At 43.7% G+C, this 22,912-nt stretch overlaps 1 protein-coding gene and 1 long non-coding RNA gene across 3 annotated transcripts in view; one reads left to right on the forward strand and one right to left on the reverse strand.

The window, feature by feature from the left end:
* Nucleotides 1–5,718: 5,718 nt before the first annotated feature.
* On the reverse strand, nt 5,719–19,526 carry LOC308472739. Its single transcript, XR_013983693.1, has 2 exons — nt 19,395–19,526; nt 5,719–7,115 (listed from the first exon to the last, which is right to left on the reverse strand). It is a non-coding gene; the product is annotated as an uncharacterized lncRNA (long non-coding RNA).
* Nucleotides 19,527–19,664: 138 nt separating this feature from the next.
* The window catches only part of SLC35F3 (solute carrier family 35 member F3), a 96,870-nt gene continuing 93,622 nt past the window's right edge, over nt 19,665–22,912 (forward strand). For both annotated transcript variants that reach the window (XM_080997746.1, XM_080997747.1), the window contains exons 1-2: nt 19,665–19,835; nt 20,747–20,976. In XM_080997746.1, coding sequence (XP_080853872.1) covers nt 19,783–19,835; nt 20,747–20,976 — 283 coding nt within the window. In that variant the 5' untranslated portion in view covers nt 19,665–19,782. The remainder of the gene's footprint in view (nt 19,836–20,746; nt 20,977–22,912) is intronic.

The following is a 22,912-nucleotide window of genomic DNA, read 5'->3' on the forward strand; positions in this document are numbered from 1 at the left end:
ATCCCCGCAGGCAAAGGACAATGCTCGCCAATCCCCGCCAGGATGACTTGAGAAGCAATCCTCAAACCCGAGAAATAATTTTAGATCGCCTGACAAGGGAAGCAAATTATGCAGGATAAACAGGGCTGCTTGCTAGAAGTTAAATGCAGAAGTCTTTCATGGTACCAAATGAAATTGTCCTAGTTGGGCTCGAGGTGTCAGGCTGCCAGGTGGTTTCGATGACTCTAATAAATCAAATGTTATTTTTGGAAGTGCTGCACATTTAATGAGATTTAAAACATTAAGACTTCATTCATCCTTTGTGCCTCTTACCTGGAACCAAGCCCTCCCACCCCACAGGGCCTTGTGAGTCAACATGCATAGAATTGCTCTGGGAAGCATGAAAAAGGAATATATTGTTGTATATTATAAGCAATTATGGAACAGAAGCAGTAAGGAGGAAGCTTCTAATTAAAGTTGCAGGAGAGCTTTGTTAAATGGGATTTCTCAGTAAACAATTTAAATAGATCTTGGCAGTGGGAATGGACACTGTTGATAAGTGCTGTATGAGACACTCTTTCGCTGAACAAACCTGTGCATGTGTACTGGAAGTGCATCTCATTATTTTCAGTTATGCTTCCTCCAAAGAGTAAAAATAAGGGTGTTGAGTATTGTAGCAGCAGCCTAAAGAAAATGAAAGAGCTGGGCTCTGAGTTATTGTTCATACTGGGAATAAGACAGAAAAGCATATATGAAGTTAGATTCTTAATTTGCCAGAGTGCAAATCTCAAAAATTCATATATAAAGAAGTCCAGGGGCAGTATCTACTCATAACTTTTATAAAACTGCATGTCTCCAGGTCTTATGCTGAAGGATGATTTAATATTGTACTGCTCCACAGTTTCCAAAATGCACTGCTAAGTCTATCATTTTTCATTGTTTATTTAAGAATCTATTATCTACACGGTGTGGCTATAAAAGGCAGATTGACAGCTACAATACTTACATTCTTTTGTGAACCATATATTAGCATGCTGTGATTAGATTATTCATTTGTGTATAGATATCAGAAAATGCATTTATTTCAGATGATCTAGTCTTTTCAAAATCTCCTCTAAAGATATAAGCAATTGTGTGTCCCAATTAACATATATATCTTCTATATTCTTAACAATTCTCTATGGTCTTGTCATGGAACACAATGTGCCCCTCATAGAAAATACATGTGTTCCACTGAGCTTTCACAAGCAAGAGTCAAGGGCACAATCCAACTAAAATAAACATTTTTAAGCCACACTGATTTCAGTGGGGGAATTATGTATGTGCCTAACAATGTAGTATGGAAATAATGGAGATTAATAAGTGCTAACCTTTGACTCTAAACTCTTGTGTTTTTGGTCTAGCAAGAGTGGACACCTACAATAGGAGCACATTGCAATATGTCGTAGTATGTGCAGGAAGCTGCAAGCAGGTGGTGCGTTAGAAATATGCCTCTCTTCAGACATGGTGCTATCCAGATGTTTTGGATAATATCCCATCAACTCCATGTTGAGGCTGAAGGGAGTCATACGTCAAAACATCTGGAGAGCACCAGGTTGATGAAGACTAGTCTAGACATATTGGCTGCCTCACTCCTCTACAAATCAGAATAAAAGGAAGATTCTCTGAACCCATCAAGTCCTCTAATCTGCCACAAATTATGTTCAGGATTCTTACTGAGCTGCAATGGCTTGCTTGAACCAGTCCCACTGCTGCAGATCCTATTTTCATAAACTCTGGAAACTAGCTTGCAATCAAATGTAGCTTTTAATTTAGACTGGAAGCCATATAAGCCATGAAAGATGTGGCTAGGGATGGATGAATCTGTCCATTTCAGTTGCTCTCAGTTTTTCAATCTTAAATACTGTTCTCCACATTTCCAGGTCAATTTGTGATTATTTTTTAAATCGTCATTAAAAAAAAAAAGTGAATTTATCCAAAAGTTCATATTTTTGTCTAATATACACATTTTTGCAAGCAATCTCCTCTAATATGGTGCTTTTTTGTATGTGATTTTCACTAATTCATGAATTTTTATGGAAACAATTTACATAATATATGCATTTTTGTATACATTGCTTGGTTGGAAAACTGCGACACAAAATTTAGTGCAGTGCAAATCTGGAAGGATAGCTATGTTTTGGTTTGCACAAAGTGAGAATTAGGTGGTTTTTCATTAAAATGCATAGATAGTTAGATAGATATAGATAGATAGATGATAGATAGATAATAGATATATCTCTTCCCCAACCCTCAATGTGGCATTGCTACTTAGTGATGTCTGTTTTCAGAGTTACAAGTCCAGATACAGAGATGACACTAACTATACCATGAAAATTACAAACAGTTGGTTTTTGCTAGGTCATTGCAAAAAATAAACATCACCCCAAGACAAAGAGGTAAATGAGAAATATATACAGTATGGGCTTGGGAAATGTAAGACCCAGCAGCAAAACAAGCCTGACTCCAGTAACATGTTAGTGTCATAAAATAAAAAATAAGTCAAAACATAATAATTATTAGAGTAGACTTAGCAGACGGCCCATTTTCATTTGTAGATGTAGGTCTTTGTTTCACCCTCTTGGAACATTTCCCAAAACTGCAAAGTGTTCATGTGACATGCAACCAGCTGGAGAGCTCTCACTCCTCTTCTCTTTCCTGAGCACTAACCACTAATTTGAAAGAAGCCTGTGGGAGAGAATATCTCTGGCATCTTGCTTTGTCTGCAGAGAAAGAACAACAATAAGCTGCTCTGGAGCTATGTGTTGTTTTTGCTTTTCTTGAACATTTTAGAATAAGGTTTGCTCAACCCTTTCATTTCCACTTGGAGAAGAATTTTATTTACTCTGTCGAGAGCTGCTTAGTATTCAATAGCACAACCATTTTTGACCAGTTTCCTAACAATCACTTTTAAATAGCCATTTTACTTAACTTTACTTAATAGTTTGTAGGAAAGTGCTGTTTGGTTTCCACTTACTAAAGGAGGGTGCAAGACCTAGGGGACTACAAAAAACCCCACAGTTGTGAAGAGCCAGTGTGGTGTAGTGGTTAAGAGTGGTAGACTCGTAATCTGGTGAACCGGGTTCACGTCTCCGCTCCTCCACATGCAGCTGCTGGGTGACCTTGGGCCAGTCACACTTCTTTGAAGTCTCTCAGCCCCACTCATCCCACAGAGTGTTTGTTGTGGGGGAGGAAGGGAAAGGAGAATGTTAGCTGCTTTGAGACTCCTTAGGGTAGTTGATAAAGCGGGATATCAAATCCAAACTCTTCTTCTTTATGCATTCCATGACCAGACTTAAGGGAGCAATTCTTACTCTCTACCCCTCAGCCTTTAAGAGTGATGGAGCCATTACATCCACAGCCCTGCCACACATGGCTGCAAGGGTAAAAGGCAATGCAGCAACTGGGCATTCAGTGAGAGCCCTGTTCTTAACATAGAGCAGTAGCTGAATCCAGCAGTTGGCTTAGCAGTGGGGGACTTTGGGCTCTCAAATTTCAGTGGATCCCTGTGCAATGCTAAAATCCAGTGGCCTGCCTCCCCGCCCCGTACTTCTTGCACTGCATTCTACAGCCCTGTTGTGGTGCCCCCTGCAGTGGCCGAACCAGTCAGTCTACCATAAAACCACCTCTGGGCTTAGGGCACTGTAGGTATTGTGTCACGTTTTGTCCTGTTACACTGCTACTGCTTGTGCAAGAAAATGAGCTTGCACAACAATGCTAAGTCTCCTGCTTCTTATGCTAACGTTCTGTTGGATCTGGACCATATATCCCAGAGGGAAGTCTTTATATCTGGATAATTTTAACCTGACATCTGATAGCGTCTACCTCTTTAGAACTACGAGCTGTCTGGTAAAAAATTGGTACAGTGGTACCTTGGTTTCAGAACAGCTTAGTTTATGAACAACTTGGATTAAGAACGCTGCAAACCTGGAAGTAGGTGTTTTGGTTTGTGAACTTTGCCTTGGAAGCAGAACATGTTCCACTTCCTGTTGAGTGTGTTCCATTTGTAAAATGAGTCCCCCGCTGCTATGGGAAAGCACGCCTTGGTTTAAGAATGGACTTCTGGAACAGATTAAATTCGTAAACCAAGGTACCACTGTAATTTACTGTTTTCTTGTATTGCACTTCGGAGAGTAATAGTGTTGTAAATAAAAATATGCCCTTTTCCCTTATGGGGTATCCAAGAGCCCAAATAGAGTCCTTACATAGGTTCCCTATTGGTAGGAGAAAATAACAGAGGCCAACCAGAGAATATTGAGAAGCAAAGCAGCTAGTAAGCTTGATCTTTATTAATCTGTTGCAACAGGGTGCTCCCCTCACACGCAGGAGAGGAAGAGGACCCAGAACAATGGCATGCAAGGCCTTATAAAGACTTTTGAAATTCCCATTCTCTAGATCAGGACCACCCCCAGAAACATTATGCATACATCACAGAAGGGGTGTAACCTAAGACCACCCCTCAGATACATCCCACCTACATCACAGAAATTTAAATATTGTTTTTCTCCTGTTGTTGTTGATCTCCTGTCTAGCAGGTTACTTGATTGGATTTCCTGGGGAGCCTGGCCATTCTTTTGTAGTGGTAAAATACTTATTTCCTGGGCCAGGTCACAGGCTCACACCTTATTCAAACAGACATATCCTTGAGACAGGATTTGTGAGGAAAGAGACAATGGGGAGGCTTTTTCAGGTTAACCTTGCAGAGAAAGGATTTGGTCAGTTTAGGAATCAAAATGGTTCCAGGTTGGCTTTCCTGTGCTGATCTATGTATGTGCAGTTATGAACATTACTATATATCTAAGACCATAAAATTCCTATCACAATAGCAAATGGCATATTTCAAAGTTGCAGCAGGACTGTAACATTTAGGATGCAATCCTATACACCCTTATCTGGGAATAAGCCTGTAGGGGAAGACATGATGGCCTCTGGCTGGTTGCATTACTGCTGCTTACTGGGCAGTAGAGGGGGAAGGGCAAGGCAGTATCAAGGTTGGTAGGGTGCAAATGTGTTGGCAGGGAGAGCACATTGGCTCCGCTAGTTTGTTTGTTTGCACTGCACTGACTTGGCTGCCAACTTGCCCCTCCCCTTCTACCTCCCAGGTAAAAAGCAGCAACACAACCGACAGGTCAAGCGACTGGCAGCACCCCAGCATGCTGTCTAATGCTGGTATAAACCCCATTAACCTCAATGGGGCATATATTTGAGGGGAAAACAGTGGAGTCTAAAGCTTGGGGCCTCATAGATCAATGAGAGGGAGCACATCAATGTTGGCAAATAATAACTACAATTCAGAAAAGAATATTCAGCCCCAGGTGTCTTAGATTTTTAACAAATATTCAATGGTTAGGATACTCAGAATAATTTGATCGGTTAAAAATTAATCAAGAAACTTGTTTGATTTTTAAAAAATGCTAACAGTTTTTAAAATAATAATAAATATGGGTACTTAGAAAAACTTTGGTGGCAAGTAACTGCTTATAACAAGCATTCCTCCATCTTTCATAAAGACAGCAGCAAATGCTTCTTCTCAGATGGTGCTTGCTGTAACACATGCATGCAGTCTCAAAAAGGGAAATAAATATACTTTCCCCCTTGAGCATTATCATTAACTGATTCATACGTATTAGGCAGTAATGATAAGGAAATAATAGCATAACACAATAAAAGCATAATAATCACCGTGGTTTTTTTTTAAAAAAACTGTTATTTAATTTGCATACAGATTTCTGAAGGTTTGATCAATTAATTAATATTTATTTTGCCCTGTTTAAAAGACATCTCATGATTGCCACATAGTGCCTCCACCAAACTGGTTTTCATAGGTGCCAAATATTTAAAGCTGTTTTCAGAATTGGTTGGGATCTGTAGGAGCTCAGCATCTGTGAAAAGCACCCTGCAGATGAAAAGGAGCCATCAAAAACTCCTGACTTTAGAACACCCAGCAATGGCATACCATCAACAAACAACAACACAAGTCTGAACTTTATCAGCCCTCAGGATCTGAAGCACTGAACTTGAAAGAGAAAGCAACACTGGGGATTTTTTTAAAATCCCAAGAATCCTATTTACTTCCAAGAAGTGATTATAAAACTACATGTATAAAAAGTTTTGGTTTTTTTTTTTAAAAGTGAACAGTAGGAAAGGATGGAAAACAGAAACTATAACTGCGCTCCACCTCAGATTGGATCAAGTTAAGACCAAACTGAACATGACTATAAGTGCAAGTTGGCACTGAATGTTGTTGGCAGCTGCTATTCGCATTTTGAAAAAGTGCACAGCCAGTGCAAAGATACATTTAATGCCCAGTCTGGTCATTAACTGACATCATAGGTTTGCTATGAGACTAAGCTGTGAGAAGGTGATTTGCTCTCCCTGTGTGTTGCATAGATAAGCAGGGGTCTAAACCTGGGCTTCCCACACTAATTATCTCAGCTGATTCATGCTCTACACAGAAAACACATTTGCTGTATGAAATGATATTTTTTGCAGTTGCAAAGTTGGGTTGCCATATGTCCTGTTTTTCTAGGACATGTCCTCTTTTTCATGGGAATGTAAAATGAGAGTTGTCATAGCGATCCATAGTTAAAAGCAGAAACTGGCAAATGTGTCCTCCTTTTTGTACATCAAAATATGGCAGACATATGGGTACAAATAGTGGGATCAGACAATTGGTCATTGCTTGCATGTAAATTCCACTATATGGTTACAGAGATGCCACTTCCAGTTATACGGGTACTTTAAAGGAGATGAAGGTGTTTAGCCACGGCATTATGTGATAAAAAGGAAGCAGATGCATTTGCTCCATGAACTGTGAATCAATGCTAAAGAGCTGCTGCTGGAATGCAGAACCAGCTGTGTTTACAAACCGGTGACAGAATCAGGCACGACATTCTCATTCTAGCCACAGGTCATTCTTCTCTTTTTGGCCTGCTGGGATCCAGAGCTTTATTCTTCCTCTGCTCTTCCTACATAATTTACGAATTCAGTGTTGATAGTAGAGAGAGTCTGGGAGGCCTGTTATGTATGATTTATTATGAGTGCAATGTTGATTGAAGACTCCGATCCCACAATCTCATCAAGAGGCACATTTTTGTCTGGAACGGAATTGCTGAGATCAGTGAAAAGGTGTGAGTTAAGACAAAATACTTTTCTGCCATGCATTTGTAAACCACCATAGTTTTCTAGCACAAATACAGGATCACAGAGTTGGAAAGGAATCTGCATATCATCTAAGAAGCCACTTTCTTTCTCATTAGGAGAGAGGAGGAGAAGTGCATGTCAGGAGGAAATGAATTCCACACTGAGGGGCACACAGCAAAGGTCCAATCCCTCAGTGAAATATGACACAGCCCTAGGATATCCCAGCAGCAGTTCTGCCTTTGATATGTATGTTCTTTCTTCATAACTGCAGCCAGGGGTAGTTGAACTGAGTACTCACCTGGGTTAATGTACTGTCTGCAGTGAGCTAGGGTAGCAAAAAGCATCTGTAACATTTTTAAAAAGGTTTTTAAAGTTGTTAGGGTAGGGACACAGGTGGCGCTGTAGGTTAAACCACAGAGCCTAGGACTTGCCAATCAGAAGGTCTGCAGTTTGAATCCCCACGACGGGGTGAGCTCCCATTGCTCGGTCCCTGCTCCTGCCAACCTAGCAGTTCGAAAGCACGTCAAAGTGCAAGTAGATAAATAGGCACTGCTCTGGTGGGAAGGTGAACGGCGTTTCCGTGTGCTGCTCTGTTTCACCAGAAGCGGCTTAGTCATGCTGGCCACATGACCTGGAAGCTGTACGCCGGCTCCCTCGGCCAATAAATCGAGATGAGTGCCACAACCCCAGAGTCGGTCAGACCTAATGGTCAGGGGTCCCTTTACCTAAAGTTGTTGGGGTACTAGCTACGGAAACGACCTTCCTTCAAGTAGCTCTAAATTATCTTTCTTTTTCAATTTCAATTTCGATGTCGTCTGTGCTAGGTAAAAATCAGTGGAATGAAGCTTTACTTTGAGGCAATGTTACCAAGAACGTAGCACTTCAAATAACATAAACACTATGTAAATGATAATAAAATAATGATGATAAAAAGCAAAGTCATAAGCTGTAAAAGGTAAGCTGGATACCATTTATACTTATATTCATTTTTAATTAAATTTATATTATGCCCTTCATTCGAAGATCACAGGGCAGTTTACAATATAAAAACAGAAAAATGCATACCATAGTAACAAACCAAAACAATACCCACACACCCCAGTTTAAAAGGCCTGGAATGTTTCATTAGCCAAAGGCCTGGCTGAAGAGGAACGTTTTTGCCTGGTGCCTAAATATATTGTTACAAAAGCCCAGTGCCTATCCCTGTCTCTGCAAAGCCGTTGGAAGAGCGCATGGGATCTCAGGTGCCTCAAATAATGTTCACAAGGTTCAGGCCAGTTCATATGGGGAGAGTCGGTGCTTGAGGTATTGTGATCCTGAGCCATTTAAGGCAGGGGTTAGCAAACTTTTTCAGCAGGGGGCCGGTCCACTGTCCTTCAGACCTTGTGAGGGACCAGACTATATATTTTTTGTGGGGGGGAGGGGGATGAACGAATTCCTATGCCCCACAAATAACCCAGAGATGCATTTTAAATAAAAGGATACGTTCTACTCATGTAAAAACACACTGATTCCCGGACCATCCGCGGGCCGCCTTTAGAAGGTGATTGGGCTGGATCCGGCCCTCGGGCCTTAGTTTGCCTACCCATGATTTAAGGCTTTATAGGTCAAAACCAACACTTTCTGCCTGGAAACTGACTTTTCATTATTATTTTTAAAGATTTTAAAACGTGACTTGCAGTGGGTAGGAAACATTCTAATCACCTGAGCATGCACGAAAGGTTTGAGAATGTCTGGATCTGAACCTGGTCTAAATGTTGAGTGTAGAATCATAGAGTTAGAAAGGACCCCGGATTTAATCTATTCCAACGTTTCCTGACAATCCAGGAAACTCACTTATACAGCTTCCATGACCATCTAGCCTCTGCTTAAAATTCACTAATGAAGGAGAAACTGAGGCTGCCTGTTCTTCTTAATTGCTTCTTCTCTGAGCTAAATAAGTTCCTTCAACCTTCCCTCATAAGAGTAGTTGGTCTCCAAGCCCCTCGCCATCTTTATCACCCTCCTCTGGACCTGTTCCATTTTCCTGATATCTTTCTTAAATCAAGTGATGTACATGGATATGTGAATCAGGCTTAATGGTCTTTCAGAAGAAAATCTCCTTTAGACATATGGGCATCAAACTGGAGGATCAGCTTAATTTTTATTTTTATACGTTTAAGTGTAGCAGTTAAGAGTTGGGATGTTAAGATTATAATATTATTGGCTTCAATGCATGCCAAACACATTACTAATCATGAGAGGATTACTGGTGGGAGGTTTTGAATTTGCATTTTGATCTTAATGGGCAAAGAAAATACACCAGACGTGAATTTCAGTAAGATGCTTTTAAGTAACCAAAATAATAAACTCTGCTGCTATTTGCTGCTTTTGTTCTGCCTGTTAAGCTTCTTCTGTAGTGGTAGGGGAGGGAAAATACATCAGGATACCTTAGAATCAAGGTCCTCTCAGAAGGTCACCTGCTCCTGACTTAACTAACAAACATGATTCAAAGCTTCCTGAATTTCCACAGCCTGTGCCCTTTGGCAGAACAAGAGCAGGCTGCTGCCAATGCAGGTCAGTGCCAAGCATGTTAATGAAGCATCTTGGCATTTTATTTTATTTTATTTTTTGTTCGACAGGCAAAAAGATCAAATCAGTGGAAAGCTGTTTTCCAAAATTAACAGTGGTGGTGGACCCCACAAATGGAGATTATGGTGGGAAAGAGGCCCTGCTTCCTGTTCCCTTAGTAGCTGTGCAGAAAAGGGAGTTGCAGCATGTGTATCTCGCTCATTGGTGTCTGTGCTCAGAATCCACAAGAACTGTCAAGCAACAGATTCAATGCACCTAAAACATAACTTCTTTGGACTCCAGCACAATGTTCCTGGAAGGATTTTCTCTGAGAACCAAGAACTTGCTTCAATATGGTTGCAGTATGATTACATTTTGCTAAAGGGGGGCCCCCTGGGAGTGGGTTGGTGCAGGGTTACCAAAGAATGATTGCAAAAATGCTAGAGTGATCAATTCTAGTGCTTTATTGTAACCTGTGCTGCCATTACAGATTCAGGTCGGACACTGAAACAGCAAGCCGCCGTCATGACTCGTCTGTGCCTGAGCAAATGTTTATACATTACTTATCCAAAAAATTTTTTTAAAGCATATGTCAGTTTGGTCACAACCTCCTATTAGTCCACCTGCATAGGTGGCAGATTCAGGTAGGTAGCCGTGTTGGTCTGATGCAATCGAAATAAATTTAAAAAATAAAAAATTGTCCAGTAGCACCTTAGAGACCAACTAAATTTGTTCTGGGTATAATCTTTCATGTGCATGCATACTTCTTCAGATACAGTGAAACAGAAGTCACCAGACCCTTATACATAGTGGGAGGGTGGGGTGGGGTTTTTCTCAGAAGAGTAGTAGAAGATGGATGATTGACTCAATGGGTATGGTAAACCTGTTGACGACTGTTAATGACTGCAATTAGTCCTATAGGAAAAAGCAAGGGATAGTATGCAGATTACCAAAAATAGCTTTAGCATATGTAATGAGACAAGAATCCAATATCTCTGTACAGACCAAGTCTCTCCATAGTTTTCAGTTTAGTAATAAGTTGTAATTGAGCAACTTAGTTTGCATAGGTGGCAAACATCCAATTTTTATGGTCAGAGCCCAGCATCCCAGGCCAACAGATATGCACAGCACCAAAGCAAACCAATTAGCACATATCAAAGCAAGTGGATAAACATATATGAGCTCATTCTTGCCTCAACTACCAATTGGTCCCGGGGTAACCTTGACGACCAAGATGGAGTTTACAGGCCTTCTGGAACATCTTCACAAGTTTACATTGCATAAGCCTGCCTTCTTATACAGCAAACATCTCTCAGTCAACAAATATTTACACTTAATTAATTTCCTATTGTCCCTTTAATGTGAACACATTGGAAGATAGTAAAGTTGTCCACTGTAGGAAAATGTCAGAAACAGAGAGACCTCTTCCTTGTTTTTAAAAAAGCTTGTTTCGGAGTGTTTTCACACTTCATAAATATTGGATTTATGCCAAATTCTGGGTGTGCTCATGTAGCTTTGACCTTGCCTCCACCCTGCCCATTTAGGAAAATGGCAGCAATGCCACTGCCAGGAGTGTATACCATCCTCAAGATACAGGGAGGAATTCAGCATCACACCAAGGCAATCATTCCACCCAACATCGCTCAGCCTGGACACTGAGGTTCTCCTCCGAGGGTCTTCTGGTATTTCCCTCACTGCGAGAAGAAATGTTACAGGGAACCAGGCAGAGGACCTTCTCAGTGGTGGCACCCTCTGTTCAGATGTCAAGGAGATTAAGAATAACACAACTTTTAGAAGACATCTGAAAGCAGCTGTGTATCAGGAGGTTATTAATACTGGATGCTTTTATTGTGTTTTTAGAGATGCTGTAAGCCACCCAGATGGGCTGGGTAAAAATAAATTATTATTATTATTATTATTATTATTATTATTATTATTATTTTATTATTATTATTATTATTCCATCACAGCAAGCAAGTTCAGATCCCACTTTGATGCATTTCTGAAGCATCAAGAGCAAGATTCTCACCCAAGGTTAGAAACCTGCCAAATTAAAATTAGGTTCAGGGGTTGGTGTTCTGTCTGTGTGTCTGTGTGCTACACACTTTTAAGTTAATTAGGTGTGTGTGTGAAAAACTAAAAGGGGTTTCCTTCCCTCCCTGTGTTTTTTGGCGCAACTATTTTATTATTAAAATGACATATATCATAGAGGTGCCCTGAGAAAGGTAACTTGCACAGTTTCAGAAGGTTAGGTGTGGGAGCTAGGGAATTGTGATGGATGGGGGAGGAGAACCACTTTAAGCTTGTGTTCCGTTCAATTGGTGCCAAAGGTCGTAGCAACTAATAAGTGGAAAGCTGATTTGACAGGAGTGTTTTGACATGCAGCGCAGACAAAAAAAGGACTTGAAGATACAGCATCCCAAGCAAGCATCACTAGCAGAACTAGCAAAGAGCACAGGATAGACAAGAGAAAGGTGATACTCTAGCACTCTGTGACTAGAGAGCCTTGGCACAATAATGCCCTCTTATTCACAGCTAGACCTGTCTGCTGCAGAAATCTTCTCTTTATACCCACCCTGGCACTTTCTTTATATGACAAGCTTGGGGAGAAATGTTTCAGTTTTTGAAGTCACACTGCCTTTAGGTGTGGGTGGGTGTGGGTGTTAATCTGGATATCTGAAGTACCACCAAGTGAACTTTGGTACAGGCAGCATTGGAGAGATCCTGTTTTGGCTTTGATATGCCCCATGTCTGTTTGAACTGGCTGTGCTCCTGTTCTAGGTTTAGGATTCATCTAGCACACCTCTAGCATATATCTATTTATCCTTCTTCTGAGAACAGTGTGGCATCTATGGCCCTCCAAATGTTGTTGGGCTGCAACTCCCATCGTTTCTATTTGCCATACTGGCTCGGGCTGATGGGAGTTGGGAGTCCAAATCTTCTGGAGGGATGCAGGATCTCCCTTTTGTTCTAAAGGTTCATAATGGCTGAAGCATTATCACTTTTTATTTGAGATCTTGAGAAACATCTTTCCCTTAACCTCAAGCAAGTGAAAAGGTGCATTTTACAGGGGAAGCAGGAGGGTCCTGGGTGTAGAACAGTGTTTCCCAAGCTTGGGTCTCCAGCTGTTTTCTGACTACAATTCCCATCATCCCTGCTAGCTAGGGATGATGGAGGTTGTAGTCCAAAAACAGCTGGAGACCCAAGCTTGGGAAACACTGGTGTAGTCTTATGACAGGAGAAAAGAATGGCAGAGAGGAGCATGCCATTCCTATTAAAGTGCCAGGGGACAGCAAGGAGCGTTCTTTTGAACAAATGGTTGGGAAGGTTCACATTATATATATATTTGAATGAAACTCATACATAGTTGCTTTAGTTTAGCCATGTCTGAAGTCAGAGCAATAGCAGCAAGCCAGTACTGCTGGGTTATTCAATTAGCCCCACACTCACAAATATTATGACTCACATTGGCACAAAAATGATTATTGCCAGTAATCAATACTATTTATTACTTTAAAGCCTCTATCCATAAAAAATGGGAATTCAACTGATTCTCAATAAATAGTGTTGGATTAAACTGTTGACGAAATTATTTAATAATACTTTTCAAATCTAGAACTTGGCAATAAACTCATGCTTTGCATGCCCGAGGTACAAGGTTCAATAACCATCAATTCCTGAGAAAGGCTCTTGGGTAGAAGGTTGTGCGGGGGGGGGGGGGGGCTTCCTGGTATCTTGGAGTGATAAGAGGAAATACTCATCCAGGTGAACGAATTGAAAATGGATGGGGAGTCTATGACCCACCAGATACTGCTGGATTACAACTCGTATAATCCCAGACCACAGACTATGTCATCTGAAATTATGCCTCTGAGTTACAGTTGCTGGGAAGCACCAGTGAACAGACTGCAGCTGCGCTCATGTCCAGCTTGCAGGCTTCCTAAAGGCTTCTGGTTAGCCAGAGAATGGGATGCTGAACTGATGGGCCATTGGCCTGATGCAGCAGGCTTGTCATATGTCCTTATTTATTTAAAAGCATTTATAAACCATTAATAATTTAAAATCTCTAAGAGTTGGAATCCAACAACATCTGGAGAGCCAAAAGCTCTCTGTCCCTTTAGCAGAAATAACTTTTATATTATGTATAGTATTGTGGCATGCCTCAGCAAAGAAACCACATATGACTCACTTATCTAAAGAACTGGAGGTGCTGGGCTTGAAGCTTGCAATCCTGTGCACATTTACTTGGAATAGGTCCCATTGAACTCAGTGGGTTCTCAGAGTGAGACCTCTCTGAAAAGATCAGGCTGCAATTCTAAATATAAATATTTTATAAGAAGCCTGTCTTGGAAATAAGTAGTATTGGTTTCAATAGGATGTTCATAGCAGTTTGCTTTGGACTGTGTTGCTGTAGCCTGTATGTTAATTGGGAATCAGGAGTGTTGGATATGAAACTCCTTGACTTTTGCATTAACTATTTTGTATTTCACATGTAAAAAATACATTGGGCATAGTATATTTTCTGTTTTAAAGTAGCTTCCTTTGTCCTGTCCTACATTAATAGCATGCACAGTGCAGACTAAAAGGAATATACTTAGTCCGTTGTCTTTACTCTGCATATGTACTGCTGAACGTAGGTAAGATGACATAATGCATCTTCTGACACCGGTCTAATCACATCTAAATTGCCATTTTTGTCATGCCAGTCATACTATCTGCCTCTAGGTTGACTCATTTATTTGGTGAAAAAATGTTTGCTTCCTGGGGAAAACACTGACAAGCCAAAGTGAATGAAGGTGAATGTATTGTAGAACAGGTAGTATAGTCATAAAGATGAACATGAACAATGCCATTTTCAAAGAAATGTCTCCTTAAAGATCCTGAAGGAGGATAGCCAGATGATTCTGGGCTCCAGAGAAAATATTGATATGTAGCGTACTGAATAGTTCTTCTGCTGTTTCTTTGAAATACTTATTTTGCAACCATCAGAATAAAACACTAGGTAGAGATCCATCCAGGTCTAAGAATACCAATTTAGATCTGTGTCATCCCCACCATGTTTATTAACAAGACCGATAACTACAGATTGATCCGCCTTCTATTATCTCTGTTTTCACAAGCAAGATGATTGAGACATTACCCCATGCCTCATACGTACTTACGTGCTACAAGAAACCTCTAACAATCAAATAAAATAGACCTATCATTAGAGGTTTTTAAACAGAAGCTGAGTGGCTACCTGCCGTGGATGCTGGAGCAGATTTCCTGCATTGGCAAGGGGGTTGGAGTAGATGGCCTTTCAGACCCCCCTGCCAACTCTATGTTTATAGGATCCTTTTAATTTTCCTTCTGAACTAGGCATTTTTGTTGCCCATCAGTTAATCCAGCCCTGCAAGCAGATCACAATTAATGTGTTCTACAACTTCATCCCCTTGAAATCAGGTAGATGAATCTTTCCAGAGTTAAAATGTAGAACTCTATCCTGCATGATGATGACAAGTTTTGTTGTTTTTCTCCATGTCAGAGGAACAAGACGAGCAGAATATGACGGAGATGTGAGCTGAACCAGTGTCTCACTTCACTGCGCCAATTAGCTGTATATACCTCTGTTCATAAGAATGCTGAACCAGGAGAAACTATACACTGCCGGTGGAAATAACTTACACTTTAGTAGAGGACTCACACAGCCAGGAAAAAGGAAGGGATGGCGCCACATGACGTATCTCATTACAAGTAAAAATAAAAATAAAAATTATCCTCTTTGCCTTCCTGATCTCTTGGTACACACAAGTACCTTGTTGCTAAGCTAGATCAGTTAGGCTCCTTTATATCACACCTCCCATTTGAGGGCCAAACTACATGTTATGTTAAATATACGATCATGTTCAATGTAACTGTTTGTCTTATGGGTTTGGCTGGTGTCATAGTATGGGAGGGGGATCCGGATGGTGGTGTATGGAGAGAGGGGTATTATTCTGTTCTGCTGGGACATGAGGCCTACAGGGAAAGTGGGAATGAGTATTGGAGGCTCCAATGGGTCAGGCCAGGAATATCAGGACCTTGGACAACTCCCAGTGGGCCCTACTAGACAAGTTTGTTGTTCCAGCAAAGATTTACAGGCAAAACCCAAAATAGATATACAGTGGTACCTCGGGTTAAGAACTTAATTTGTTCTAGAGGTCCGTTCTTAACCTGAAACTGTTCTTAACCTGAGGTGCCACTTTAGCTAATGGGGCCTCCCGCTGCCACTACGCCGCCGCCATGCAACTTCTGTTCTCATCCTGAAGCAAAGTTCTTAACCTGAGGTACTATTTCTGGGTTAGCGGAGTCTGTAAGCTGGAGCGTCTGTAATCAAAGGTACCACTGTACATTAAATGCAATTCCACATTTAATGTAACATGCAGTCTGGCCACTAGATGCGATACATGCATGAATCTTGTCTCATTTTCCTAGTGCTGTCATGTTTGGATGGATTTTGTTTGCCATTTGCTGGACAGTTAAAAAAAAACAGAAGTCCTCCGTTAATAAGGAGCTGTCAGATGAATATATATTTTGTTCCTCTGTAATGCATCACCAATAAACATGGTGCATTATAGAGGAACAAAAGCAAAAGAAGCAGATGAGGACTCAAATGCCTTTCATAATTTTGCAGAGGGAAGAAATTGGGTGAGTGCTGCCCCCCATATTGTTTTGGCAACCAAGTATCAGGAACGAAGAGGCACAACCCTGTCTCAAATGCAGCCCCATCTCCACTGAGATGCTTGCCTCTGCTTCAGACCAAGTTCCAGGCTGCTGCTGAAACTGAATTCGAGAGGCTGCTGTATTTGATGGCTATCAGAGACAAACGGGCTGCAGAATGTCACTTTAGGGTCATTCTCACTTTCCTCCATGAGCAGCATATCAAGAAGTTGTTATATAGGCTTTCTTGCTTTCACCAGCTTTTTAATCTTTCTGGTGTTATTGATCCCAAAGCAGCAAGGGATGTAAATCACACAGGACCCTGGAGACTGCACCGTTATCAGGAAAACAGAATGCTTATGAGAGACAAGCCATGTTAAAAGATACTACCTGGATTAGCTGCACTTGTTTTGCAAGGGTGTCCACTTCACACACCCCATTTTTGGTGTAAGCCTGTAATGTTCCAAATGTACACCTACAATGCTTAAAACAGTATGCATTGCTATGGCAAATGTATACCATGCAGGTAACACACTAGAAGTCAGGGATCCACCACTGCCTGCAGCTCCCTTTCGAGTAAACATTTTGCAGCAAATATTTGGAATGGCTCTTTGCATACAAGCTTGTGAACTGGGACTTAAAATGGCCATACCTGCATGGGTGCAGACTTCAGGCTTGTCTGATCTTCTTTGCTTTTTCTAGAACCCCAAGCTCATTCAACCACAGACATAGTTTTAAAACAAAACAGGATGCCTCTGAATGCATTCTGAATATATAACACCCTCCCCGCAATATTATAACTGTACTGAGTTCACAGAGTTGTATCCAGTTGCTCCAGCTGAAGTGACTATTAATGGAAGAGGAAGGAGGGAATGTTTGCTCTGCCCACCCGCACCCCCGCACTGCTGTGTCCCAATCTGTTCTGGATGGCTGGGACTCCCCGGAATAGATGGTGTGGGCATTACGGGAGGGAAGAGTGAATTTGCACCCTCCCCTCCTATTCTTTTGGAAGGTACCTCGGGGGGGGGGGGAGTTGAAGGAGAACCATTTGGTTTCCACTTACAGTCCTTTCACACAAGAGTTAACATAGGAAGTTGCCTTATACTGAGTCACACCATTGCTCCATCTAGCCTAGCATTGCCCAAACTGACTGGCAGTGGTTCTCCAGGATTTAAGGCAGGAAGATCACTCAACCCTAACTGGAGATGCCAGGGATTGAAGGTTCTGCACGCAAACATGTGCTCTGCACCACCAGCCTACTACAGCCCTTCTCCTATCCGCTTTCTTCATTTCAGCATCTTACTTTAGGTGGGAAAAGCCATTTTGTTGTAAAACAGCTGGGATTCAATTTACTGCAAATCGCTCAGAATTCTACCAGTAGGTTCCAATCCGTCTTTTGCCTACGCCTGCTGTAAGGCATCCCTCTTGAAATTATCCACAGCTAGGGCTGCCATATTTCAAAAAGTAAAAACCAGAACACCCCGAAAGTTGATGAAGTCCCCAAAATTGTAGACCACCTGCTTTGCATGCCAAATGTCTCGGCTTCAATCCTCAGCATCTCCAGTTAGGGCTGGGAAAAGATCCCTGGCTGAAACCCTGGAGAGCTCCTCCCAGCCAGTGAACACTGAGCTAGATGGACTGTTGGTCTGATGCAGTAGAAGTCCGCTTTCTATGTTCCTAGTTGTGAATATAGCACCACCATGTTCTTGAGCAGCTCACACTAATTTCAGTGGAGACTGGGCAGGAGAACACCACAAAACATTCTGGGTCAGATTTGCCTATATCGAGTTCATTCTGCCTCCTTTAATGGCACAATTGGGAGGTTGAGGCAGCTGCCTCACCTTGCCTCTTGATGGGGCTTCTGCTTTTGGCTTTGCCGTCATTATTTGTCATGTAATAGAAGAAGCAGTAGAAAGATCCCAAGGTCAAAGGAAGGAGCTTTCAGCTCCCATTTGGATTTTCACAAAAACTGGCTGATTGAGTAAGCATTCCTGGGCTGATTTCAATTGACCCTCATTTTGAAGATCATTCTCATTCTCCCTCTTTCTCTAGAGGCATGGAGTGGTGGGGGCAGGGGGGACAGGAATATAGGAAACTGCCATTGACCTTTCAATAGCCCAGTATTGTCTACACAGACTGGTAGTCCAGGGTTTCAGACAGGAGCCCTACCTTACCTGGAGGTGCCAGGTATTGAACCTGGGCCATTTTGCATGCAATAAAGGTGTTCTGCCACCTTGGATCCTCTTTGCTATGACAAAAGGCTGAATCACCGAGCAGGTTGGCCCAAGACATTTTGCTGCTTGCAGCAGGACAGCAAATCTCCTCTCTCTGCACCTCCGAGACAAGATGCACAGTTCCCAAGGCCAGCCAAGTCAATTTGGCACCTGAGGCCGAAAATCCCACAAGCACCTCTCCGCTCCTGGGTTGTAAAAAACACAATTACAGCTAACTAAATGACTAACCACTTGGTGCCCTTTCCTGACACCCAAAATGCGGCTACCTCACTCAGGGACGCCACTACTTATGAAGGAGCTGGATCCGTAATAGTTCCCTTATTCCTCCCCCCCCCCTTTTTTTTTCCCTTCCAAAATCATCCTCATCACCAATAACAAATGTTAAGGACTGACTGCTATTGCTGAGCGAGCTAATTCTCCTACCCCTTTGGAAACAATCGCATAAACCCCCCTTTCTCTCTTCAAGAATATACAACCCGCTCCACGCTGAGATCAAATAGAAACTAATCTGAGAAGTGTGTCTCGAGCCTTCGCAGAGGGCGCCTGCCTCCCAGCCGCTGCCTTTCTTCCCAAGCCAGGAGGAGGGGCGCCGCTCTCTATGGCGGCCTCGCTCCCTCCCCCTCCCCACGAACTGCGCACGGGCTCCCCCTGTCGGCCGCCGCGCCACATTCACCGCGCGGAGGGAAAGCGGGAGGAGAAGGGCGAGCGGGCTCCCCCTGAGGGGCGCGCGGCATTTCCCCCCGAGAAGAGGCGAGCGAGAGCGGCGCTTGCCTGCGAGGGGGCGACGACGAGCGTTGCTCTCCTCCTTCGCTTCACTGCTGGAGAGGTAGCGGCGGCGAGCAGCAGCGGTAGCAGCAGCAGCAGCAATAGACACGGACAGCAGGTTGCAGCCGGGAGCCGACGCCTCGCCCGCGCTGGGGACTCAGGCAGGCGGACTCTCATGCGGCGGCGGCGGCAGCAGCAGCTCTTCGCCGGCCGCTCCAAACTCCGTGCCTGCGCGGCGGCGGCGGCAAGCGCTAGCTCCGGCTCCGTCCTCCTTCCTCTTCCCGCCTTGGCGACCCGCGCGGGAGCCGCCGCCCCGTCTCTCCAGCCCGCCAGCCCGGGGCGGCTGCACCTTCCTTGAAGCCTGGGAGCCCCCACTCCCCCGCTGCTCTTCCCTATGGGAATTCGGGAGTTTCCCAACGGCACGGCCAGGGGCAAGACCGTCGCCATGTGAGTGGGGGGCGAGGGGGGGCTGGGCGTGGGGGGCGTCGCGCGCAGCAAAGGTTCCCTCACGCAGCCATTCCCCTTCTCCAGGGGGGGCGCCGACCCACCGCCGACCCCGTGAGGGAGGACGAGGGACACCGGGAGCAAAGTTTTCAGCCTCCCCTCCTGCTTGCTGCTCACTTTCTCCCGGCCGCGCTCTTCTTTTCTGCTCCTCGCTGGGTCTGAGAAGCGGAGGAAGCGGCGTGTTTGTGTGGAGAAGGGAGGTGGTGGTTTTGGCGCGGAAAGGCGGAAAGTTCGCCCGGAGCCTTTCCTGGCCAGCTCGGCGGGGAGCGGAGGAGGAAGGCGCGCTCCCTCGCGGCAGCTTCGAGCCCCTCGGGGTGCGCGGAGAGCGGCGTCGCGCTGGGCTCCGTCCGGGCGGACTCGCAGGAGGAGGGGCTTGGCGCCTATTGACAGAAGACCAAAGTAGACCACGTTTTCTGAGCGGGGAAAAAACCCCTCTACAAATCGTTGTACCGGGCGAAATGGTAGTGGAACTCGGCTAAGGGGAGGTGCCCAGTGCCCTCAGCGGGGAAGGACCGCAGCCTTGGCATGCAGAAGGTCCCGGGTTTAATCCCTATCATCTCCAGGTAGGGGTAGCAAGGACGCCTGCTTGAAACCTTGGAGAGTCGCTGCCAGTCCGTGTAGGCAATACTGAGCTAGGTGGACTGGTGGTGGGGCTTGACATAAGGCATTGCAGGGGGTTGGTCTAAATGACCCTTGGGGGTCCCTTCCAACTCTACAATTCTGGGATTCTAAGGCAGCTGCCTCTATTCCTCTTTGTTGCATTCTTAACACCTTGTTCCTGAGAGGGTTTGCATTTATTACATTCGCCTTTGCCTTACCTTCTCCTCACCCACCTCTCTTGTCTCTGCCTCTAGTGGCATGAGGAGATCTCCAGACGTCAGCCCCAGGAGGCTGTCAGACATCAGCCCTCAACTCCGGCAGCTGAAATACCTAGTGGTGGATGAGGCAATCAAAGAGGATTTGAAATGGTCCCGATCTGTGGAAGACCTCACCAGTGCGACCGTGGGGCTCACCTCCATTGAGGAAAGGATTCTACGGATTACTGGCTACTACGGCTATCAGCCCTGGGCTGCCAGCTACAAAAGTAAGTCCCTTGTTTATCCCTGCCTGCTTCACAGCAGCAGTCACCATTCTCTCTATATTACACACACACACATACACAGTCCTCAACTTTCTGTCACAAGGAACCTTCTCAAACTGCCTGGGGAGGATTCAGGTTGTACTCTGGAATTAACCCCTTGATTCCTTTTCTAGGAATCAGTGGGTTTTTGTATCTTGTATTATCAAAGTAGATGAGAGATGGCCTTTGCTGTTTGGCTAGTTTATTGCTCCTTCTTTTCCACAGCTGTCTTAGAATAATAGAATTGTCGAGTTGGAAGGGACCCCAAGGGTCGTCTATTTCAACTCTCTGCAATCCTGCCCACAGCCGTTCTTGGGTGGGCTCGAACCACCAACCTTTCGGTTAACAGCCATGTGCACTGACCCATTGCGCGCTTGTGTATATGCCATGCATTTTATATTTTTGTGTCAGTATAGCAAGACTGATAACAGATGGATGGATGGGGGTGAACTTGCCCTCTTTCTGTGTGTGTGTTGTTTCAAAAGGATGTGGGGACATGAGGAGTTAAATGCAGATCAACTGAACTTTCTGGTTGTCTGAGGGGGGGGCACTGTGGAGATTATTATATAAAACATATAATTCTTCAGATTTAGGAAAGGATTTCAGCTTAGTGCTCAAGCTTGGATCAAATGTGAATTTTATAAAAGGTCACTGTGGCATAAAGGGCTTCTTTACGAATAAAAATTGTTAGATTAAATGGCGAAAGAAGCTTTTGTCTTCAATACAAGGAATTGATCAGGAAAATGTCATACAGCTGGATGATTTAATGAATTGCTTTCAACTTCAAAACAGATTTGCACATATTGTATTATTATGAGTTCGGGGTGCTAGACTCCCCTAAAATCATGAATCAAGCAATGATTAAAATATAAGTCAGGCCAGCTTCCTTAGGAGAGACGGGCCATTAAAGGAGAGCAAAGAAAATGGGCTGTTTACAAAGTAAAGACTCTGTGTCAGACTCTCCCCCTCCCTAAGCTCTGAGATAATTAGCAGAGACAAAGCAGAGTGGAGAGTTTAGGATTGCATTTGGTGGTGATGTAACCTAGGAGGAAAATGGTTGCAGGCTGTGAAAGGCAGCAAGCTAGAGCAGAAGTTCAGAGAGCCATGGCTGATTTCTGTTTGGATCCAAGGCTGCAACCATGAGAAATACAAGACCTTTTTGGTGTGTTAATGCTGTGAACCCCTCAGTTGTAGGCTCAGGTGGTATATATGTGTAACTAAACCATATATCATAAAGACACCACAGTCTCCGCTGTGCCACATTTCCAAAAGGAAACACAGACCCTGGGTAGGTGCCTGGACCCCTGGAATCTCTCACTGCTCTGAGATTGGGGTGGCTTGTAGCAGTCTTAATCAAAGCAAAGTGGACTTTCATGCCAGAATCCTAACTTCACTTACCTGGGAGTAAACACCATTGAAGTTACTCCTGAATAGACATGGTTAGGATGCAGCCATACTGTATTGGCTTGAATATAAGCCACACCCGAATATAAGCCACACCTTTAAAATTGGAGGGGGGGGAAAGAAAAAAATCTGGAGTATAAGCCGCTCCACTCCTCACTGCTCCTGGCTGCATACTGGGTGCTGGGGCGGGGGGAGCCACGCTGCATTGCCAGTGGCCTTTCCCCTTCCTCGCTCTCTCCCTTCCTGACCTTGGGGGAGAGGATGGGGAACTATGTGCTGGGCGGACACCGCTTTGCTGCACTCCTGGCGCTGTTTGTCCTGTGCTCCTGGCTGCATACCAGTGCCACGAATATATGCCACACTTTAACTTTTCACGGTCGGAATTTGAGAAAAAAACTGAGGCTTATATTCAGGTCAATACAGTATGTTAATTTTGGTGCTAAGATATAGTTCTTTATTTCTTAATACCATTAATGTAATATAGTGATTAGTTTAC

This window comes from Podarcis pityusensis (assembly GCF_964106645.2).
Source record: "Podarcis pityusensis genome assembly, chromosome: 3".
NCBI classification, from domain to species: Eukaryota; Metazoa; Chordata; class Lepidosauria; order Squamata; family Lacertidae; genus Podarcis; species Podarcis pityusensis.